This window comes from Passer domesticus, chromosome 9 (assembly GCF_036417665.1).
Source record: "Passer domesticus isolate bPasDom1 chromosome 9, bPasDom1.hap1, whole genome shotgun sequence".
Lineage (NCBI taxonomy): Eukaryota > Metazoa > Chordata > Aves > Passeriformes > Passeridae > Passer > Passer domesticus.
Genome location: NC_087482.1, coordinates 39438236 through 39459884, shown reverse-complemented (window position 1 = coordinate 39459884; position 21649 = coordinate 39438236). Strand labels below are relative to the sequence as shown.

Below are 21649 nucleotides of genomic sequence, written 5' to 3'. Positions count from 1 at the left end.
GGTGAGCAGAATAGGGTGTATTTGATAAATTGCCCATGGTCCTCCTATCTGCAATAAGACTCAGTCATTTTTAATTATAGACGCCTTGAAAGCTGGGAGCCAGTGCTGATTGGGCAGCAAAATATTGCTACAATCCTCTCAATAGGGTTTGGAAAAGGATTTCAGTGCTGAACCTGACACGGATGTGATGCTGCCAGTCTGGCCAGAAAGTGGAGATAAACAGCTCACTTGTGGATTTTGCTGAGTAGCTGCAGACATGGAGAGAGTCTGGTCTCTTTCAGGGCCTGCCAGGTCAGACTAATTTGTTGTTATTTATTTTCACACCTGGCATAATAAACCCTAGGAGGAGGCTGAAAAGACCAAGAGCAGTGTCAGGACCAAGTGCATCCTCGAGGGCAAGCAGGATCTGCCCAGGCCCATGGAGGAGAGCAGGGAGCACAGAGCAGGTAGTATGTTTCCTATTACTGTTAAATTTCCCCATCTCCTGCTTTGTGTTATGAAAGAAGGCAATCAACCTTTCCCCCTCTGTCCCTTCCCTGACATACCTCTTACAGTACACCCCGCCTTCTCTCCCTGCAGTGTTTGCTCTCGCAGTGCCCCTGAGCAGTGATAGGTGCCTGGAAGAAGCCCATCATGTGGATCATAATGAGCATCAAGCACAGGAGGCACCAAAGCCAATGTGCTGGCTGTCTCCTTCCCGAAGAAGGACTGTGGGAGGCAGAGGCTTGAGAGGCAGCAACATTGCCTGTGGAGGCCAGGGCTGCTTCAAACCCAGCCAACAGCATCCCCCACACAGCTGCAACTGTGGCATATCTAAATCCAGTTACAGGGTGGAATAAGTACTCCTACCTCAGCACACAGGGCTATTTCTGACTCCAGAACATGGATGCTGTGGGAAGTCTCATTTTCCTGCAGATGCTAGTCAGGTCTGGAGAGCAGAACCTGGCACCTGCAAAGGAGGGAGAAGAGAGAGAGAATGATGGCTCAACAGACTTTTTCAAGGGACTGAAAACCCTTCCCAAAGCATCTTCAAATACATTATCCAGAAATAGATCAGGAGGTTATCTTACTGCAAACTGCAGTTTTCCAGCAGTGCAGTAGAGAGGGTAACTCCATCTCTTCAATGCCCTGCCAGTCCCCAGTGGGCAGCTACCACTGCACAGGACACAGACAACTGTTCCCACTGTGAGAGACTGACCCTTAGCTGGCTGGAATTTTCCCTTTCAGGTGGAAACTTACTGAAGAAAGGAAACTTGCTCCAAATGCTCTCTGTGCAGGGCAAGGAGTGGGCTGAGCACTGATAAGAGAAATGCTGAACTGAAGCAGTGGCACCCCATCTGTTGCACCATCTGCAGCTGCAGTGGCTGGATGTCCCATGGTGTCTCCCTTCCCATCCCACACTTCCCTGATGCCAGGGATTAAGTAAGGCCAGCAGCTCTGGCTGGCCCCTGCTTCGCTCCTGACACAGCCCTGGTGCAGCCAGGATCCCAAAGTAAATATTAGCTGAGTGTGCATGAACAGGTGAAAAGAGCAACAGTTTAAGCTACTCTGTTTGGGAGACTGAGAAATCTATATAACGCTGTTACCAAGAAACAAGGATTGCTTCCTCTTCAGCTATTTTAGGAAACAGTGAAACAAATGGAACCTAGGACACACCAGGATTTCTATTTCCACTCCATAAATGAGTGTTATTACCAGGAGGCAGTGTTTTCCAGTGGCACTCTGTAGCCAGACTCTATTCATGCCTGAATCAAAGGACGTGCTGGTCGAACCTGCCCACTCACACTCTCCCATTATCCAGTTCTTTAAAGTGCCTTGCTGCAAGGTGCAAACTGTCTAGCCCCTCACAGCATGTGCCCAAGGATGTGACAGCAAGTCCTCAGGAGAAGGTACCATTTACTTGGCACTACCTGTTGCACAGCCTAAGACAGGCTGGCCCTCAGCAGCTCCTCTGCTTTCTTTTTCAGTTGCTGCTGAAATTTCTCGTCTTTATGAGCTGTAAGATATTTTTAAGTAGAGTCTTTGCCACCTACTTTTTCTCTTTTTTCCCTTTCATTTTCACCTGATACTCTACAGAACTCAGATTTGTATTGCAAATTTTTTTTTTTTCTAAAACAAGAGGTACAGCCAAGCAAAAACTTTTTTCATGTTTTGACGGCATATTACCAAAGGGCCAAATTTGCAGTAGGTAACTGCCAGAAGAACAAATGATCTCTGACGCTGTACTCTTAAAAACACCAAAAGTAGCAGCCAGCTGGCACCCTGTGATTTCTGAGGGGCTGGCACTGGGCAGCCTTGTCAAAACTCAGGAGCTGCTCTGCAGTCAGTCTCAAGTGAATCCTAGCTGGGGTCTCTGTACACCCCTCCAGAGGTGTTTTCTGATCTGTACCCAGCATACTCCACATATAAGGCATGTCATGTCAGGCTCATTAAAGCAGCACCATCTGAGCTGGAATAGGGATAGGAGCTAGTGGGTGCAGAGAGAAGCAGGAAGTGCCCCAGCACCAGAGTCTGCACTCTCACTTTGCTTCCAAATCTCATGTTCAGTGCAAGGGATTTGAAAATGACCTCATGTTTTGCCAGAGGAGGTTGAGTGGATATTAAGGAAAAATTTCTTCATTGAAAGCATGGTCAGGCATTTGAATAGGCTGCCCAAGGAAGTGGCTGAATCACTATCCCTGGAAGTGTTCAAAAGGTGTGTGGATGTGGCCCTTGGGCACATGATTCACTGATGAACGTGGAGTGTTGAGTTAATTCTTGGTCCTTTCTGCCCTAAAGATTCTATCATATTCCATGGCCACAGGGGATCTCAGAGGAGGCTAAACAGCACAAGAGATGGGCCTTACTCTCTCTTTCCTCTTCTAGACAATCCCTGCAACTCCCTGCCATCAGTGCACATAGATTTTACAAAGGCACTAATTGCTTCCAGCTTTCATAAATATTCTGGTTTAGGCCTTTAACCAGGATTAATAAAAAGAGTGTGGCTTTGTTTGGTTTTCATGCAAATAGGAGCCTCCCTGAGGGAGATATTCTGTTAAGCTCTCCCAAATGGCTGCTTTAAGTGGAGTTCACTCTTTCTGAGGGTTTCTCCCAAGCCTTGGGTCCTGCCTGCTTGCACAGGCAGTGCCACTGCACCCGGTGCCACGTACACAGGAAGTCTCTTCCCAAAGCCAAGGCCTCTGCTTCAGCTATGCTTTTCTTTACAGTAATTTCCACAAATCATTATCTACACTGATTTCCTCTGTCTAATGGAAAAAACTGGAGAGAGACACAATCGCTACAGTAACGATTTGTCTAATGTCAGCAGGTTCTTTCCTCTGACACTGTATAAAATGGAAAGAAATTTGTAACATTTCACAATTTCACAATTTTACTTTTACTGTTCTTCATCCAACTCTGTTTTCGATACATGAGGTCACTTGGAATCTCCTTTACTCAGCTGCAGTGGCTCCAGCCATGAGAGGTGGGAAGCATTTTGCCCTCGGCAGGGATTGGTGTGTGTGCATTTGCTGCTTCTTGTTTGTAGTGTAAACAGGCATGGAGGTGGAGTATTCCTACACGGTGAGTATTGCCCCTTACCGGAACTTGCAAGAGAGCTGGTAATGCAGGTACTTTGGATCTCATTTAGTAATTATTCTGGAAAGTGTTTTAGCAGATGCAATTAACTCATGATGCTGGGAACAAATATTTAGGGGCAGATTTTTAAAACCTCCTGGAGCCTGTTCCAAAGTGATAAGCTAGAAAGGACCACGGGTTTTGCAGCTGTGTTTCATCTTGAAAACGAACTTAGCCGTCCAACATTAGCCATCCTTTTAACCCAAAGAGCCTTTGTTTTAAGCATCCTGAGAAAATAGCAATAAAAACCAATATAACATCAAAAATTACTTAGCTAATGCTCCTATTTATCTACATTTACCTACTCATGATGGGTAATTACACAAGTACCCACCGTGAAATAATACCACTGGAAGTTAGCCACACATAATTTTCATGATCACTCTACCACTTCCCTTCCTGCACAATGCCTTCCAGACACTGCCTTGCAATAAGAAGCAAACAACTGCAAGTGAGAGAGGTTTTGAGGAAGCTTCATACATCTCTCTGGACAAATACGGCATTTGGAAAGAGAAAGCAAGAGGCCTGAGAATTTTTGACCTGGCTCTTTCCTTTACTCAGTAAAAAGCATGAATGTTGTAACTGTACATTCAAACACAGTCAATGTGAAAATGTGGATGTGTGAATTAAGGAAATAAATGTCGATCACATTGACTGTGGTGTGTCCCTGCTTCTCTGGACCAGCAAAACTTCCAGATGAACCATACCTCGATATTCAGTCAGGCCTTTCAAAACATAACCAGGTTCAAAGTTCTCTAGTGAGCCAAATCTCACCCACTAAAGGACAAATATAATTCTGAAGGCTCTTAAAAAAGAACATGTTTTTTTTTTTTTTTTGGTGGTTGTATGTATCTATCTTACACCAATTAATTTAAGGAATCTTTTCTGACAATCTGTCAGAAAAGTCAATTTGTCTTTATAGTCAGATACTCAATGTCTGTGATGTTCCTACCAGCAAAAGTTATTTCTGTCATCCCCAGCTGCTTTCTTCTAGTGAATCCACCTCTGCAGAGTTACCACAACAATCAGAGCAATCACCACAGAAAATCTTTCATAAAAAATGGTCCAATTTTCCTCTGATCATCATCTGACAGAGCTTTGTTGCTGTTTTGTCCAGGAGAGGGAAGACAGAGGGCTGCAGCTCCTGAACATCTGCCTCCTCAGCTACGAGAGAGAGCACCTGCAGCCTCATGTCACAGATTTTTTTTTCCATTCTCCTATACAATAAATTACATTTCTTTATTGAAAATCCCAAAGACTTCTGCTTTCTCCTCTATTGTCTGACCACCTATAGGTAATACCATCATAGGCACTGATGTAATTTATTCAATTTTTTCTGCACTGGTACAACTGGAATCAGGACAGGGTGGTTTTGTTTGTTTTGTTTTTTGGGGTTTTTTTCTGATGGATACTATAAATATGGCATCAAGAAAAAGAAAGAAATGCCAAACTAAAAGACAACTAAAAAAATACGAGAACTTTGCTGGGGAAGAGACTTTTGAGACATCCCATCACTCTTGTGGTAGTTATCCTTGCATTAGCAATGTTAGGGACCAAATGGCACTACCAGGTGCTGTATGACCTGTCCCCTAGCAGCACAACCACACACCTTGGGTGAGCAGGGTTATTTGCATTACAGCAATGGTACTTCTAGGTGTTTGTCTGGGAAAAATAAATAGGGAGGCATGAAATGAAATGATACTGAGAAAGGCTGAGAGGGGCTGACAAGTCTTCTCCTCACTTCACCTTGGACAGCTCCTTTCAATGGGAAGCACACAGAAAACCTTGTTTGGAGGAAATTTACAATTTTGCTCTTCCCCATGGAGAGTTTGTCATCCCCAGGTCTTGCCACATTGCTGGCAGGACACACACCATGGCAAGGTGATGTGCAGAATGCCACAGCTTTAGCAGATAAGGCTGATGGAAATGGGGAAAGCCATTTTTCACTCTATACAAGGGGAAAGCCATTTTTCACTCTCTACACCAATTTTTCCACCACTTCTCATAGCTTTTTGGAAATGTAGGACCCAGAAGTTTTTCCAGACTCATCTGCTACTCTGAGCTTTTAATTAGAAGTAGGCAAGAAGCTCAGAAAGCCCAGCTGTTGTGAAAACGCTGGAACACATAGTGAGCAGTGTCTATCTCCTCTCCCGCAAGCTATTCTCACAGCCCCATCACCATGAGCCAATGTTTATCTATTCTCCCTAAATATTTATTAGCATGAATTAACAGGTGACAGGTATTTTGACATTTAGAAAAGAAGCACTGCTAATTGAGTAGAAAAACAAAACCTTGAAAACACCCACCGACCACAAATACACAAATGCATGTAAATGAAGTCTCAATCAGATCTGAAAATCACCAAAAACTAAACCATTGAGCGCACAATATCTTCACTGACTCATCCCTCAGAGAGGCTCCTGAAGTTCTCAGCTTGCCCCAGGTAATCTTCAAAGCAGAACACCATGATATCATTACACATGTAATAATTAGTGACTTGGATGAAACCTTCACCAGCAATATCACTTTTCAATTAAGACTTTTAGCTGCACTGAGGCGCAAGAAGAGCTGCTTGGTGGAAAACAAATGCTGCGAGCCCCAGGTCTGTGGGGATTCGTGTGGCTCAGGATGCTGTGGGGACACAGCGTGGGGCTGTGGGGGCACAGCAGGGACATTGGTGTCTGTGGGGACATTGAGGACACAGCAGTGTCTGTGTGTGGTTGAAGAGGTTCAGAGAGGCAGTGGGTGCTGTGGGGACACCGCGGGCACAGCAGCGCCTGTGTGTGGCTGTGGGGACACTGAGGACACCGCGGTGCCTGTGTGTGGCTGTGGGGACACTGAGGACACCGCGGTGCCTGTGTGGGGCTGTGGGGACACTGAGGACACAGCAATGCCTGTGTGGAGATGTGGGGACACTGAGGACACAGCAGCGCCTCTGTGGGGCTGTGGGGACACTGAGGACACCGCGGTGCCTGTGTGGGGCTGTGCGGACACCGCAGCCACACGCTCCCGCCGGGCCGTCACCCCGCGCCTCTCGGACCCCCGCGGCCATGGCGGCGGCGAGGCCCCCACCGGGCATGCGCGGGGGCCCGCTCGCCGCTCGCTCCCCTCGCCCCGCGCGTGCAGCACCGCGGCCAGCGCCCGCGCGCACGGGGCGGGGCGGGGCGGCGCGGGGGCGCGCGCGGGCGCGGCGGCGCGCGGAGCCGGGCACGGGCACGGCCGCGCCGAGCGGAGCGGAGCGCAGCCCAGCGCCGTCCGGAGCTCGCCCGGCCGAGCCCAGCCGTCGCCGCCGCGATGTTGGACCCGTCGTCCAGCGAGGAGGAGTCGGAGGAGCTGGTGGAGGAGGAGAGCGGCAAGGAGCCGCTGGCGCCCGCCGCGGCGCGGCTCTCGCCCAGCCGCCCCGGCGAGGGCCCGGGCGGCGGCGGCGGCGGCGGTGCCGGCGGCGGTGGGAGCGCCGGGGGGCTGCAGCCCGGCGGGCGCGGCAGCAGCGCGGCGCGGCCCGCCAGCCCCAGCCCCTCGGTGGCCAGCGAGAAGGAGAAGGATGAGCTGGAGCGGCTGCAGCGCGAGGAGGAGGAGAGGAAGAAGAAGCTGCAGCTCTACGTCTTCGTCATGCGCTGCATCGCCTACCCCTTCAACGCCAAGCAGCCCACCGACATGGCCCGCCGGCAGCAGAAGGTACCGGCCGTGCTCTGCCCTGCCCTGCCCTGCCGGCCAGGCTCTGCCTCTCCTCTCCATCACCCACCCACCTTTGGCTGCTCCCTGCCTGCCCCTGCCATCCGCCCACCCGCCTGCCCCCTTGTCACCCACCCGCTGCTGAGTTTCCCCTGTGCACGCTCCTCTCGGTACCCCTGTGTCCGCAGCCCTGCCCGCTCCTCGCCTCTGCCGCTGCTCCCGGGCCTGCAGCTCCCCGGGCAGCCCAAGGGCACTCCCGGCACAGGGCACCTTGGGCCCGCGTGGTGCGCTTGGCTGGCAGCAGCCCTGCCTGGGGGCCCGGCGGAGCCCCCTGACCCCTTGTCACCCTCCGTGCTGCTCCCCGACACGGTCTCCCGCACAGAGCCGCCGCGGTGACACACATCGTTGCTTCCAGTTACGCAACGGCGGGATTCGGGAAGTTTGGGATGTTGGCCATGTAAAGGTTGTCGAAAGGAGAGAAATGGGTTATGTTGCTAGAAAACACCAGGCACGTGCTGTTGCCTCCTGCAAAGGGACTCCACAACTCCATGCTTACTGCAAAGTTTGCTTAACTGGGAGTGCTGGAGTTGCAGAGTCTCATTTCAACTTCTTGCGAGTGTTTGTGTTTGGCGAGCTCCCCAAGACCAGCTTCCCAGGAAATGCATCAGCAGAGGTTTGCCATGAAGTCTCTGCCACAGTCCTGACTCGTGCTCCCCCAGTGTGTCACCACAGCAGGGCCGTGTGCTGCTCCAGGCAGGAGCTTCACCTGGGCTCCCCATCTCCAGGAGCTGTCTCGGAGCTTGTTTCTCCTCTGAGGCACAAGCTCGTGGGCCAGGGCAGAAATTAAGTTTCTTCTGGATCTGGACACAGGCATCTTTCAGTCAAATGTAGCCAACTTTTTCCCTGTGGCAGCCAGAGTTCAGTCTGTGATGTAATGTAGCTCTCTGAAACAGCTGGCTGATTTTTTTGTCCCCATTTTCGGTTGAGTTTCTTAGACTGCAGTTTTAGCCTTGGTACTGTTCTGTGTTCACAAATGACCTTTACAATTCAGGCAGACTCCTGGATGTATTGATGCAAACGACATTCAGTTCTGCTACACCACAGGACTATTATTAGTCATTGCAACATACGGAGGTAGGAAAGTGTATCTGTACTGTATCATGTAGTTTAAAGGCAATATAGGACAATCTGTTGCTGGAAGCTTGAATGATCTGCTTTTGTTTGCTGAGCAAAGTACATAGCTGAAATTATAGCCAGGTTTGAGTTTCTTTTATCTGTTCTTTTTGCCTACAATGCTTTTCATCAGATTGTGAATTTACAAAGTCGTTTTGGCTTTTGTTTCCCGTGCAACTTCTTTGTGTTAGAGAAAGATGATGAAACTTACATTATTATTAGTTAGTTTCACTGAAATAAAACAAAGTCCTGCAACTGTTTCTCACATAAAAGTGAACTGAAGATGAAACTCACATTGTAGTTAGTTTCACTGAAATAAAACCAAGTCCTGTTTCTCACATAAAAGTGAACTGAAATTGACAAGTAGTTTGTTCAAAGGAGTATGAAGCATCTTAGCACTTCAGAGAAGAGTGGCTGGGAAGGACAGTTTGTAGTCCCTGAAATCAAAATAGTGCACTGTGAAAGGACAAGTGAAAGCAGAGGAAAACCTGGGGAATGAAGTGCAGGTGAAACAAAGAAATGAGGAGTAATGAGAAACATTACAAAATGGCAGTAATATTCAAGGCTATGTGGAAGTTCCACAGGATCTTGGAAGGAAATAATCCATTCTCTATGAAATGAAGAACATAGGGAAACATTTCTGGCTTATTAACATAGCTAAAATAGGTGTGTCTTGGGGGCTGACCCTCTCCCCTCAAACTTAGCAGTGAAATGGAATTGGGAAAGCTAAATTTACCATGATAACACATGTCAATTTGAATTTACCCTTTAAAAGGTGAATTAATTCTATTTTTTTGTTTTCTCCATATCCCTATATTCAGTTGTCATGCTGGGAGTAGATCCTTGCCTTTTTTTTTTTTTTTTTGCCATGACTCCAGTTGAAGTTAATTAAAGGACTACCAGACCCTGGAGTTTGTTGATGAACTTCATGCAATCCTCTGCTTTGCTTTCCTAACACATCCCTCTGGGAAAGTCCCTTCCTTCTGTGGCTGGAGGGAGACCAGAGGGATTTGATCCCTCCTGAGCACCTAGCTTCAGTTGCAGTGTATTGGTTGGGTCTTCAGTAATGATGAAAGTGTCAGGTGCTCAAGACTCACCAGAGTGGAACAAATGCATTTTGCTTCCTAGGGGAAAGGTGAAAGAAAACTGGATTTTGGTCCTGCTCTAGTGGGGGCTCTTGGATCTGTGTGCTCATCGGTAGAGAAGGGATAAACTGCTTCCTTTCCCATGTGCCATTTGCCTCTCCACCCTCACAGTCTGCAGTTTGCCAGGGAATTGTTTCCTCCTTGAAGAAACAGGGAGCAGAATATCCCCAAGTATTGGTTTTTGCAGTCTCCATGCTGGTGTGCAGGACCATGCTCCCTCCTTTCCCACTGGTGCTGGACAAAGAGGCTGCTGCTTGATCCAGTGCACATGCAGGGCCCTGGAGATGCCAGGGCCTGACCCTGCCCATCTGCCCACTGCAGTCACTGCCCACGTGTGCCACAGGGTGTCTGGGAGCCCCACTGGGGCCTTGCCCAGGCTAGAGGACCTGCCTTCATGCCAGGCTGCGCAGGCCCCACACCCATGCCAGGGAGGTGCTGCCACAGAGGTGTCTGGGCAGAGCTGTGCAGCAGTGAGTGCTGGGGACCTGTCCCCAGCTCTGCTCAGCAGGTTCTGCCCGGTGCTGGCAGGAGAAGGATGAGGTTTGGCTCACCTGGCTCACAGCTCTCCCCCGTGCAATGGGCAATGCTGTGACCTGAGCACAGCCCAGGCAGGTGACCATGGCTGTGCAGGTGGGGCAGTGAAGCTGTTGCCCTGCAGGGTGGTTTTCTGTCTGGGTTACCTGATAACAGCCAGCCCATCCCCACCACAGCTGAGATGGACTGTATTGCAGTCAGCCCCAGCTCCCAGAGCCCGGGCAGCTTCTAACAGCATCACCTTCATTGCAATTTTCTCAGATAAGAAAGTGTTGATTTTGTTGTGGCCGCAGCACTGAAGTTCTTGCCTGGGCTGTAGATCCCTGTGTGCCTCCCCTGAGGTGTGTAATCCTCCCTCCCTGATCCTGCAGTGCTGCTGTGTCAGAGCTGGCTGGTGCCCCAGGGCTGGGAACACGCCGGCACAGCGGGCACCAGCTGTGCAGCCACACACACACGTGTGGTGCTCCAGAGCTGGAAAATGCAGCCTGGTGTTCTGCAGCACCCATGAACCACCTTGGAATAAAGGGAACTGTGTAGTTAAGGTGCTCTTGCACCACAAAGGTAATTACCTGCTGTTTGATAAATTAGAATGTGTATGAGAGCAAAGAGAGGAGCGGTAACGTGTGAATGGATGGCGTAGCTGAGTACTTACTGCATGTGGGCATGACAGCACTGCTTGTTTACACCAGCAGTAAACTCTGTGTTTCAGATTTTCGGATGAACTTAAGCAGATGCCACACAGAACTGGTATTTTTCTGATCCTGACACCTCAGAAATTTCATCAATAGAGAAAAAACTGGTTTTTAGATAAGTGTGTTCAGGTCTACACCTCTGCTTTGGGTTTATTTTGATGTTTATGGGGTAAGGCTCCACTTGAGTAACTACACATCTGTGGTGTCTACCTGTAAGTTCTTCTATTTGCATCTCACCAGCAGTATTTCCTAAGATATTAGGAGATTAGATACCTGCCTGCGTTGTCTTTACTTCCCACTTAGGTTTCTTTTTTAAGCCACCACTGAATTCCAGGCACATTTAAGATGCAGACAATGGTCTGCAAGATACTTATCCCTGTAAGGCTTGGTGAAAATAGGGAGATTTTATTTTTATCTTCTACCCCAGATGGGAGGAAGGTGCAGTGTGTGGGCAGCCATTACTAGACACTGGGGAATCTGAGCAAGAGACCAACTGAATGTGGAGGAAAAACCTCCCATCAGAGCTTACAATATTGCTGGATATGGAAGGCTCTGGCCTCATGATGCAGCTCAGGAGGAAAGTGGCTTTGCCAGCTCCATGGCTCTCAGAACAACGTGTTTTATTACTGCAGATGGCACTGAGCTCGGTAATTGTGTGCCCAGGATGTGTGTGGTCTTTTCTCCAGATCATGCTGGTTTGTTGGAAGTAGAGTTGAGACGACCAGCCATGCTTGGTGCCTCTTCCCACTTGATCCCAGCTGTCTGAAGCCTTTGGGAAGACAGCTCAGCCAGCAGCTAGGGATGTTGGACAAGGTGTGTGTCTGTAGTGATGCAAACCAAGCATCCTTGGATGTGGCTAATACCTATTGCTAAATATCTCTGCAGCATGGCAGTCAAAAGGCACAGCACAGCCCTGGAATTGGTGTTTTCTCCTTCAAAACAGCATAAATTGAAAACACTTTGGAAAGGGGCAGCAGGAAGAACTTTTTAGGAGATAAAATGTGGAGAGCACATTGGGTCAGACATTGTTGCAGCAGTGGTTGCCATTGTCTGTTTTGCTTCCTGCAGAACAAGCGAGTAGGCAGGCAGGAGAGTAAATCAGTTCCCAGTGGGATAAATGCAGGATGAAAAAGTTCCAGATTTGTTGCAGATTACCAGGGCTACTCCTGGGAGAAGTGGCTCATGATTTGGGTCCCTGTGTAAGCCTGTGGGATGACGTCAGGTGCATTAGCAAAATTCTCGGTCAAAATCAGCAAAGCGCTTAAGCTCGTGCTTTGCTCGGTGATTGATTTAAGCACAGTGCTTAATGCAGAACAGGTGTGAGGGGTCAGAAACTGTTCAATTGGTTACAATGCATCTTGAAATACTGAATTCCTGCCATTTCAGCAGGCACACAGATGCTACAACAGTTAGGACATAGGGAAGCTAGTGCAGCTTTCCAAATAACCACATCTTCCTTGTCATGGGTTGGATTGTTACTCTCGTGCCACACTTACACAGGTTCTCTCGTAAAAGCACCAGCACATTGTTCTTCTGGGACAGACTGAACTCAGGTGGTGTTGGGGCTTGTTTTAGCAGTGTTCTGCTGGAGGAATTAGTTTTTGTGGTCAGATTCTGCTCTGCTGGTCCAAAGAAACCCTTGGAGATTTTTGGTTTTCTCAGCTCTGCAGGGCAGGAGAGGTAAAGACAATACTCTGCTTGTTTTCTGTCTGTCCCTCAGTTGCTGTCTAGTGCTGTTTAAGAAGTAGCTGCAAGGTCCACGCAGCTCTCAAGCATGAGCTGTACCTCATGCACAGCTCTGTAGTTGCAGCAAAGGTTGCAGGATAATTATTAGTGCTATGCCTATACAAACCTGGAAGACTAGTTAGGGGCTGGCTTCACCACTTAGGTGCCTCAATGTGTGCACAGGCCACTGCCAACATCAAATGAGGGCTGTGTGTGTGGCTGGGCTCTTGTCTGGGGCTGTGCCCAGCTCTGTGCCAACCCTGAAGTTAAGGTGAGCCTGCTTGCAGAGCATCATCATGGCAAGGAAGGTCTGGCACGTCTGAGATGCTGTGCTGCTTAGCAGTGTGGAGTGCAGAATGTGATTACTGTACTCAAGTTGTCTGGAATCTGCAGAAAACGGTTGTTTTCAGTTAAAACACTTATAATTTATTTTGCCAGTGCCTTATCTTAATTTAATTCTAGGAGATATTAAATATTTGTCATACTTTGGCTATTTATATACTTGCAGTTTATTGGATTGTGAAGTGGATAATTAAATAGGCTGTGAGCTTGGTCTTTGGCTGTTGTAAAACTTTGCAGTTCCTGATCCATAGCCTGACATTTCAATTATTGTGGGTGGCAACTCTTTGGCCAGAGATGCTACTAACTAAGAGTGGAGAAGACTTATCTGATCATGCAGCTCCAAGCCCTGCTACAGCCCATTGTTTCAAAAGGTGTAATTTATGGCCTTGCTTTGCATAGTCTAGACACTCTCCCTGAAGCACTTTGCCTCTTGCACAACTTGTAATTTTTTCTGCTGAATGGTGAGTCACTAGTTCTCCATTTACCTTTGTGGAAAGTGGTCGGCAAGTCATTTCCCTATGCAATTTTTGTTAGCTGGAGAAATATTTAATTTGTCTTTAGTTTATTTATCAGTAGCAGCACAGCCATCACAGCTCTGCTGCTAGCAGTGTATATATACAAACCCCAGAGCTAGTGCCAGTGCTGTAGTCCAGAGTGGTACAAGGTAAACATCCTATTTCTGTTTCATGATGTAAACTTGATCAGTATGTTAAGACCAATCAATACAGTATGATCAATAAAGCTGTTGCTTGGAGAGTGTTGATGTGAATCCAGCTAGTGGCTTCAGCAGTACCAGGGTTACACCCCCAAAATGATCTGTAGAAATCAGATATTTTAATGTGTCTTTGAGCATTAAGACTAATTAAAACAGTTGAGTTCCCTTAAAACAGTACCTTGGAGGTACTGACAAAATTACACAGAGCATCCCAGCCTGGCACTTGCTTAGGAAGAAGTTATTTGTGGGTACAGGATATTTGGATTGCTTGGTTTTCCTCTGAATTGTGTGGGCTTCATTTTTAAAACAGGACATAAAGTGCAGTCGCTGAGTGTTTGATGTTAACCTTTTGAAATTGTTGTTTGAAAAGGTGCTTTTAGTGATAATATTTGGTATTGTTTGTCTGTGAGTCAGGCTGATAAAGTCAGACATTTTCTAGAATTTAAACACCTGAGTCAAAGTGTCATGCAAATATTTATTCATCTTGGGGTAAGTCGTGCCGTGTTTGTAATTGTCATAGTTCAAAACCTGTCTGTCTACTTCACAGTAAGGTTGGGAGCTTGGACTTTTAGTAGTGTCAGGTATGTAGTGACCCTCATGGGTGTCTCCCCATATCTAAATGTTAATATTTGGTGAAGAAACTTGATGAAATCTAGATTTAGTCATGTTTTTTAGTGACAGAGATGTGGTGTTTATCTTTGGGGATTGGCAATGCCATGTGCACATCTTGAAGGAACCTCATTGACTTTGGTAGGACTTTGGGCTGATGCCACAATGCATTTGTGTAATACCCTGACAAACAGGGTCGATGGGCTGATGGTCCAGCACTGCCCTTTTGTGATCTCGTGTGCTAAATTAGGGTGACATTCACACAAGGGCAGGGTACTTTCATACTTTCTGAAATGAAGAATCTTCAAATCTACCTTTGTCTGTAGACCCTCTACAGACTACTTCCTGCTCCCTTTTTGGGGTGGGATTTAGATCCACACTTGATGATTTAGGTTTAGCATTTATGAACTGGATCTGATCCTGTACAAGCACGGAGCAGAGTGACCCTGTCTCTGCAAGTCTATCACTCACTGTATGTCTTCAGCCAGGTGAAGAATTTTGGAGGGAAATAATTCAATAAACTTTCTGGCAGTGGAAAAGAAGTACTTGTTTAGGGTGTTGTTGTTGCCTGAGGCACTTCTGCAGGAGAAAGAGGCCTCGTATCCAGAGCAGCTGCAGCACTGCAGTGTGCACAGGCTCAGTTCAGTCTCTTGGAGCAGGGATAAAAAAGGGTGGTTTGGCTCCCAATTGCCTGTCTTGCACAGGGGAGGACAATAATAGGGAGGAAATGCTGTTTTCCAGGCACACATCTTGAGGGGCTACTGATAGAAGATGCTATTTGTTAATAATTGTCCTCTTGAAACAGTCTCACAGGTTGCCTTGTAAAGAGCAGTGTCTGCTTTAGCATTTGAATTTGATTTCTAGCATTTGCATTTGATCCTGAGAACCCATTGAGCTGGAGAGGATGGCAGTGGGAGTTTGCAGATTCTGTAACTTCGTAGCAGCCACTGCTGTCTGTTGCAGTGTGCTTTCAATCAATGAGGTTTGCAGGGCTGGCTGACTCCTCTGGGATGCCATTCTCCCTTTCCTGGGGCATTTAAGTTACCAAGGCACATGATACTAAGTTGGCATTGCCCTGAGGTGCAGAAGGCTTCAATCCTGTTGAAGGGTTTTACAGCTTTGAGCACCCCAACATGTGACCACAACCCACAAGTTTTTCCCCACCTCCACATCACAGAGGAGCAGCCCTATGCTTTCCTCAGAGCCCCTCAGAGAGGGACAGTGACTTGCCTTTGCTGGTAGGGACATGGGTGTGTGCATGAAGGTCATTTCAGAGTCTGGAGTGTCACAGCCAACATACAGACACTGGTTGGCACTGGACAGGACAAGGTGCCTGGCTGGTGGCATCCTGCTGAGATAAAGGGACTTGGCTGTTAGAAGGGGAATAGACCAGTACACCTAAATACAGCTCCGTGGTCACTGATGTTGGTTCTACAAGAAGGCACCCACCCATCTGATTTCCAGCTGGTTCTTTGCTTGGAAATTAACTCTTATCCCAGTGAGTGATTTGGGGGCGCCCTGTCCAGCCAGTTGGCCAAGTGAACCTAAATACTGCAGAGACACTTTGGGAAGAAATTTCTGGGCTTGCTTTGGCCAGCCTTGATGTGTGGCTGGTACAAGAGGCTGTGGAAGGGAGAAGCTGCTCCATGAGCAGCCAGCCAGATGCAACCTGTGTTCCACTCAGTGCTCCTCGCTGGTGTCCCTGTTCCTGTCTGATGGGTGTGGGCTGGGAAGGAAGGAGCATTTAGGTGTTATGTTTTAGGCACAGAAAATATGGTATGATTTGGGAACAATTAGTTGCAGCCATCCAGAAGTTCTGTTGGACTGTTGCCGATGCTGTAGTTGTTGCAAGGAAATGGTTTCACTTTGCCCGATATGCTGTTGCAGGGGGTCAGCTCCTCCCACACCTCAGCAGCAGAGAATTTAGGCAGCTGGGAGGTGATGTGGGTATCACATAAGCAGAACATCAAGCAAAACATAATTTTCTTCTTAGATGCCAAATACCTTTTCCTAATTCAGCAAGGGGATACAAATGCTTTGCATGTTGCATGTGACGAGTTTGCTTTTACTGTCACCATCTTCCTTCCTTCCTTCCTTCCCAGCAGACTGCTCCCATTCTTCTTGCAAGCAGAGATGACAGACTCGTCTCTGCCTCGGGAGGAAGCTAATGGGGTGACGCAGCAGGAGCCAGCTGCCTTGCTACCTGCATGGTGACACTGCAAGGGGGAAGGAAGGCCACAGCCAGCACTTCTTCAGCCACGGGCCAGGCTGCAGGACCTGCGCACGCTGCACAAACCAGCACTGTGCCTCCCACCCTGGCTCCACCCTCTGCCAGTGAGACCTCTAGGCAGAAGCCATCTGCTGCTGTTATCTGGGGATGTTCTGAGCTGCATGGGGTTGGTTTTTGGTGCATAGCAAAGAGCTAGCTGGAGTTAGGACTGCAGAGATTTTGTGTGTGCTCAGTCATTCGTGAGGGCAGAGCAGCTCCCAAATTGATGCCAATACTCTGCGATGGGAAAGAACGGGGAGCTGGGAAGGGCATGAAGCCTGGCTGAGGGAGTTTGGATTTGGGAAATTTCAGCTTTGCTCCTTCCTTTTATCAGGTGTTTGGTGCTTTAGTCTGTGAACTTTCCTCCTCTGGAAGGGTACCTGTGAAGGAGCTGGGGCAGGAAGATGGGATTGCTGGCAGTTCTCAGGTGTAGCTGTGTTTTCCTTTTCCATCTCCCATTTGCTCTGCATCAGACATGCCCAGGGCTATGCAGAGATGATGGGGAATAATACTCTTCTAGCCTCTAGCTGTTTCAAGAGAGAGCTGGTATCCTGAAATGACTAGAGCTGATCATGCAGTGGTGGATTACGTTAGTCAAGGCTCTGCCTGGTATGATTTCTACCTCTTTATGGGCTCCTGGACTTCAGTGGTACCTTCTACACTGAACGATGTTGCTTGTAATTCTGCAAAGACTCTCATGGGTTTTATCTACTCCAAGGGCTACTTCTTTCCCAGAATCTCTCGTGACACATTCCTGCACAGCCTGAGCCACATGCCCAGCAGGGAGAGCTGCAGTTGTTGCACTTGTTCCAGCCTAACTGGTGTAGGGAGGGAAGGCTGGGCAGGAGTGGCATCAGAGAGCCTGATTTTTAAACTGTGAGCTGGCTGCTTGTACCAGTTACATGAGCCTGCATGGCTGAGCCACGGGCATCCCCTCGAGGGCTACACCAGCCTGGGGATGGGATTATGAGCAGAGCACAGTGGTGGAGCGTGCCTGAGGCACGGGTAGGGAACAGAAGCAACATGCCAGTGGCAGGATGCAGGATGGAGGAAGTGAATTTGACACTGGAATTACACTTTTAAACTTCTGATTTTGCTTGTTTTTAAGTGTTGTTACAAGTGCTTGTGCTTGTGCAAAGGTTATGAACTGAGCAAGATGGGGTCTCCATGGGCATTGTTAGATTTTTCCATCAATAGTGAAAGCCACTGAAGTGCCTGGACTCCTGTTCTGGCTGATATAAAATGGATGTTTCCTTCTAAGGCTGCATGGCATCCCTGCTGCTGAACTTTTATTTGGAGTTCCTCAAACTATGACCTCTGAAGCCTCTGTGGCAAAGCTCCTTCTTGGTACATGCTTCGTGCAGCAGGATGTGAGTGATAGAAATTCTTCCTGTAATATCATCTTTCTATAAACTCCCTTTTCTCAGCTTCTGTTTCATGCCAAAATATTCCTTTCTGCACAGAAGTCACCCCAAAAGTGAATCAGATCCTGCTGAGCAGGACAGTCTTCCCACCACCTATTTATAGTGCACGCAATTACCCTCCATGCATCTCGAAATTCTAATTGCCTTTTTATTGCTGTTTGTAGTGTGTTAAAGGTTTTTGAATGCTCATGCCTTGTGTTCTCATTAGCTCTATTTATTCCTCCTTTGGCTCCCTTCCTCAACCTCATCAAATTTAGCATCTTCATGCCTTCAGGGCTTTGGACAGCTCTGCCACTTCTGACTTCTCCCGTGTCCTTGCCTGTGTTGCTGCTCCAGATGCTTTGTGTTCCCCAGTCTCATTCTGACGTGCTCTTGGGACCTGTCTCCTGGAGGGGGCTCTGTGCCTGCTGTGACACCCTGCCAGTGATCCTTTGCTGGGCAGGGTGGCTCAGGGAAGGTGCCTCAGTGTCTCTGAGGCCGCTGTCCTGGATCAAACAGGGCTGTTTAACGTGTGAGGCTGCCCCAGCAGTTAGGGGCAAGTACATGATTTCCAAATGGGGAGCAATGGTCAAAAGACTGGGGAGCAGCTGGTAGTGGGGACTGGGAGTTGATAAGCCAGGTGAGAGGCAGGTGCTGTGGCCTGGGGTCCCCTGCATGGATTTGTTTTGTCAGGGTGGCTTCAGAGCTGTTGTGTCACCAGTGGTGCCCTTGTGACAAGGCCCTTCTCTAAAGCCACAGTCTCTTGGGCTCGGGGCACATACAACTGTAATCACTGAGATTGCTTTTTTTAGAGCTTCGTGTGTATTTTGTTTTCACCTGATGGGCTTGTGCAGCACCTGGCATCCTGGTGTGTCACTGGGAACAAGCAGTAGCCTGTGTTTGTCTCGTACAGTTTCTTGAGTGCAAAGTCCTTTATAATGTTGTTTGCTTTATGTTTTAGCCTTGTTGTGTGGCATTTCCATGGCTCAGATTAATTTAATTATCCCCCGGGGTGCTTGCTTGCTCACAGTTGTCCAGGACTTTATTGCCCTCCTCTTGTGTATTGAGGAGCCCACACAAATCTGAATCATCAGTAAATGTAATCACGGTGTTTGATGTTTGTTCTTCCAAGTCCGTGATATATACAATGAATGAAACTGGTCTTAATACCCATCTGTGCCTCCCCTTTCAGCACTTCTTATGTTCCAACATGCTTATTTGCTGTGTACAGCCCTGCCAGCATTTGTACTGACCAGAGGAATTAATGTTCTACGTAAAATTGTACCAAAAACCTTCTCACCCTATAGGTAATTTATACCAGAGCTTGCTATCAGCAGCTTTAGCATGTCTGCTAAGCACGGTGTCTGCTCAGGGAGGGCTGGGCTCAGTAGCCTGCAGTGCTCTGTGGGTTGGGGCTGAGGACAGTGAGTGCTCCATGCTGCCAGCCAGCATTCAGTGTCCCTGCCTGCGGCTGGTCTCAGCCTCCGACACGGTGGCACTTGTGACATGGGCTGTGCAGCGTTACTCTGGGCTGGCATCCTCATCTGTGGGTTCTGCCTGAGTGTGAGGGTTCATTAGCCAACAAGAGAATTACTGAACTGGAACTGCCTGGAGCTCCTTGGTCTCAGCAGGAGTTTGCTGTTTCAGGTTCCTCGTGAAAGGTGAAAGCAAAGGCAGAGCTTGGCAGTTTGGGCACTGACTGGGGACTTGAGTCTGAGCCAGGTTACAGGCTCAGCTCTCTGCTCACTTCTTCACAGACTCACACAATTATCCAGATCTTTCTCAAGGTGGTGAAAATATTACTTCTTCCTCCATAGAGCAGTGGAAGACAGAGCTTGTGAGATGCTGAGTGAATTGCTCAGTGCAGGATGCAGGTCTGGGGAAGCACTGGTGCTCGGTGAGAGTGGCTGTGCTGTAGCTCAGACACACTCAGACACTGAGCACCAGGGGCTGCCCCTTCTGTGACTTGCTGTGTCCTCCAAGCAGCTTTTGCAGCTGCTCCCTCTTAAAATAAGACAGTTAATAGTCTTGCATAATTCATGCTTACAAGTTGTACACATTTGATGATAGAAGGAGCCGATTTCATTTACACACATGGGGCTTCATATAGATATTAACAGCTCTGTGCACAACAGCCATGCACACTTTCCTGCTGTTTGGTTTGGGCAGGTGGACAGCAGGCTGCCTGCCATTTCCATAGGCAGGGCAGTGCCTGGCTTGCCTGCAGCCTGCTCCTCTGACATTTCCTGAGCTTGTCATGCGTGCTGCCCTCCTTCAGGAGGGAGAATTGCAGTGCAATGCAGAAGCAGGACAGGAAAATATTCATGCTTATTGCTCTCAAACTGCTGTATGAAAGGGAGACAGTCTGGAGTCCTGAGCCTAGTTTTGCATTGCTGGGAGTCTGTGGAGCGAGGCTCTGCTCCAGATGGGCTCTCTGGGGTTGCATATGGATGTGCTCTTGCTGTCCTTGCTTGGGGCGCTCTCGGTGCACAACGCGGCTTCAGATGTTTGTGCTCAGGCTTCAGGGACAACCAACTGTGACTAGCAGGACATGGGCATTTCAACTCGTGTAGCAGCTCAGCTGCCCTCTATAAAAGCCCACACATTCAGGAGAAGAGTAAGACCTCTGCTTCTTTCCTCTCAGCCAAAGGCATAAGAGCCAGTGGCCAGCCAGGAGCAGCTGCCTTGCTCTTTGGTTGCTGCAGGTTTGGAGTTACAGCTGCTCCAGCAGTGTGGCAAATCATCTCCATTTATCTTTGTGCCTCAGTGATGTCAGACGGTCTCTTTACATTGCATATATACTCAGACTAAGCAAATCACAGTAGTTTTCCTATTAAAATTTAATGATGAAATATGACACTTATAAGTGATTTCTTTTATTTTTTTTCTTTAGCCAGCTGTTTCATTTGCTGTATAACCCTCATTCTAGTGGTAATAATCTTTCCTTGCAGTGAGTCAGGGGAATGGATGTGCCTTTTGAATTTGTTTTTTTTTACCTAGACAGATTCTTTGTGGTAATTTGTTGGGTTTTTTGTTTTGGTTTTGTTTTTGGGGTTTTTTTACAGCTCTGATTACTTGCTTTGCAATGCTGTGACCTATATTCAAGGTGAAACTTGTGATAAATATTTGCTTTGGGGAGAGAGGAACAGCCATGCTTTTGAGAAGATTAAGGCCTGTCAGGCAGAAATCCTCATTTCAATTAGACATCAAAATGCAAATCATCCAGACTTCAAAGTATGTCAAGGTGAGAGCAGAAAGGACTTTAATACATTCTGAAATTAAGTTGAAATCCTTGAGCACTTTAATTGTTCTTGGTTAGTTACGCTGTCTAGGAATGGTCTGGGGGTAAGTCAAGATATATTTATTCCCAGGATTTCAGGGTCTGGAGGAGGGATTTGCTCACCTGGATGCTTGGGAGATTTTGCTGTGTTTGAAAGGGTGAATTACAGAGCCTGGGCAGTGGGAAGACTGAAGTATTTTTTCCATTTCTGCTTGAAGAGATTAGCTATGGTTTTATGAGATGTAAATGAAATTCCTACTCTTCATTCTCTTTTTCTTGTATTCTGACTTCTCAAGCAAACATTAATGAAAAAATTGGAGGTAAGAATCAGCAAAAAAGCCAACTTGTCTCTGTTGAAACCATGGGTACAAGGTCATGGCTGTTTATGTAACAAATCTCAGGACTCAAAAAATGTCCTTGGTGTTGTCTTGTGTAATTTTTCAGAGGTGTTTATGGGGTCACAATTCTACTTTGC

At 47.8% G+C, this 21649-nt stretch overlaps 1 protein-coding gene across 13 annotated transcripts in view; it reads left to right on the top strand.

Moving 5' to 3' along the window:
* The first annotated feature begins 6806 nt into the window (after positions 1-6806).
* CADPS (calcium dependent secretion activator) overlaps positions 6807-21649 on the top strand; it is a 204682-nt gene continuing 189839 nt past the window's right edge. For 7 of the 13 annotated variants that reach the window (XM_064432917.1, XM_064432918.1, XM_064432910.1 and 4 more), the window contains exon 1: positions 6808-7290. In XM_064432917.1, the coding sequence (XP_064288987.1) occupies positions 6910-7290 (381 nt within the window). In that variant the 5' untranslated portion in view covers positions 6808-6909. Of the gene's footprint in view, positions 7291-21649 lie in introns of all 13 variants that reach the window. The other 6 variants (XM_064432916.1, XM_064432911.1, XM_064432909.1 and 3 more) reach the window with 1 other exon arrangement.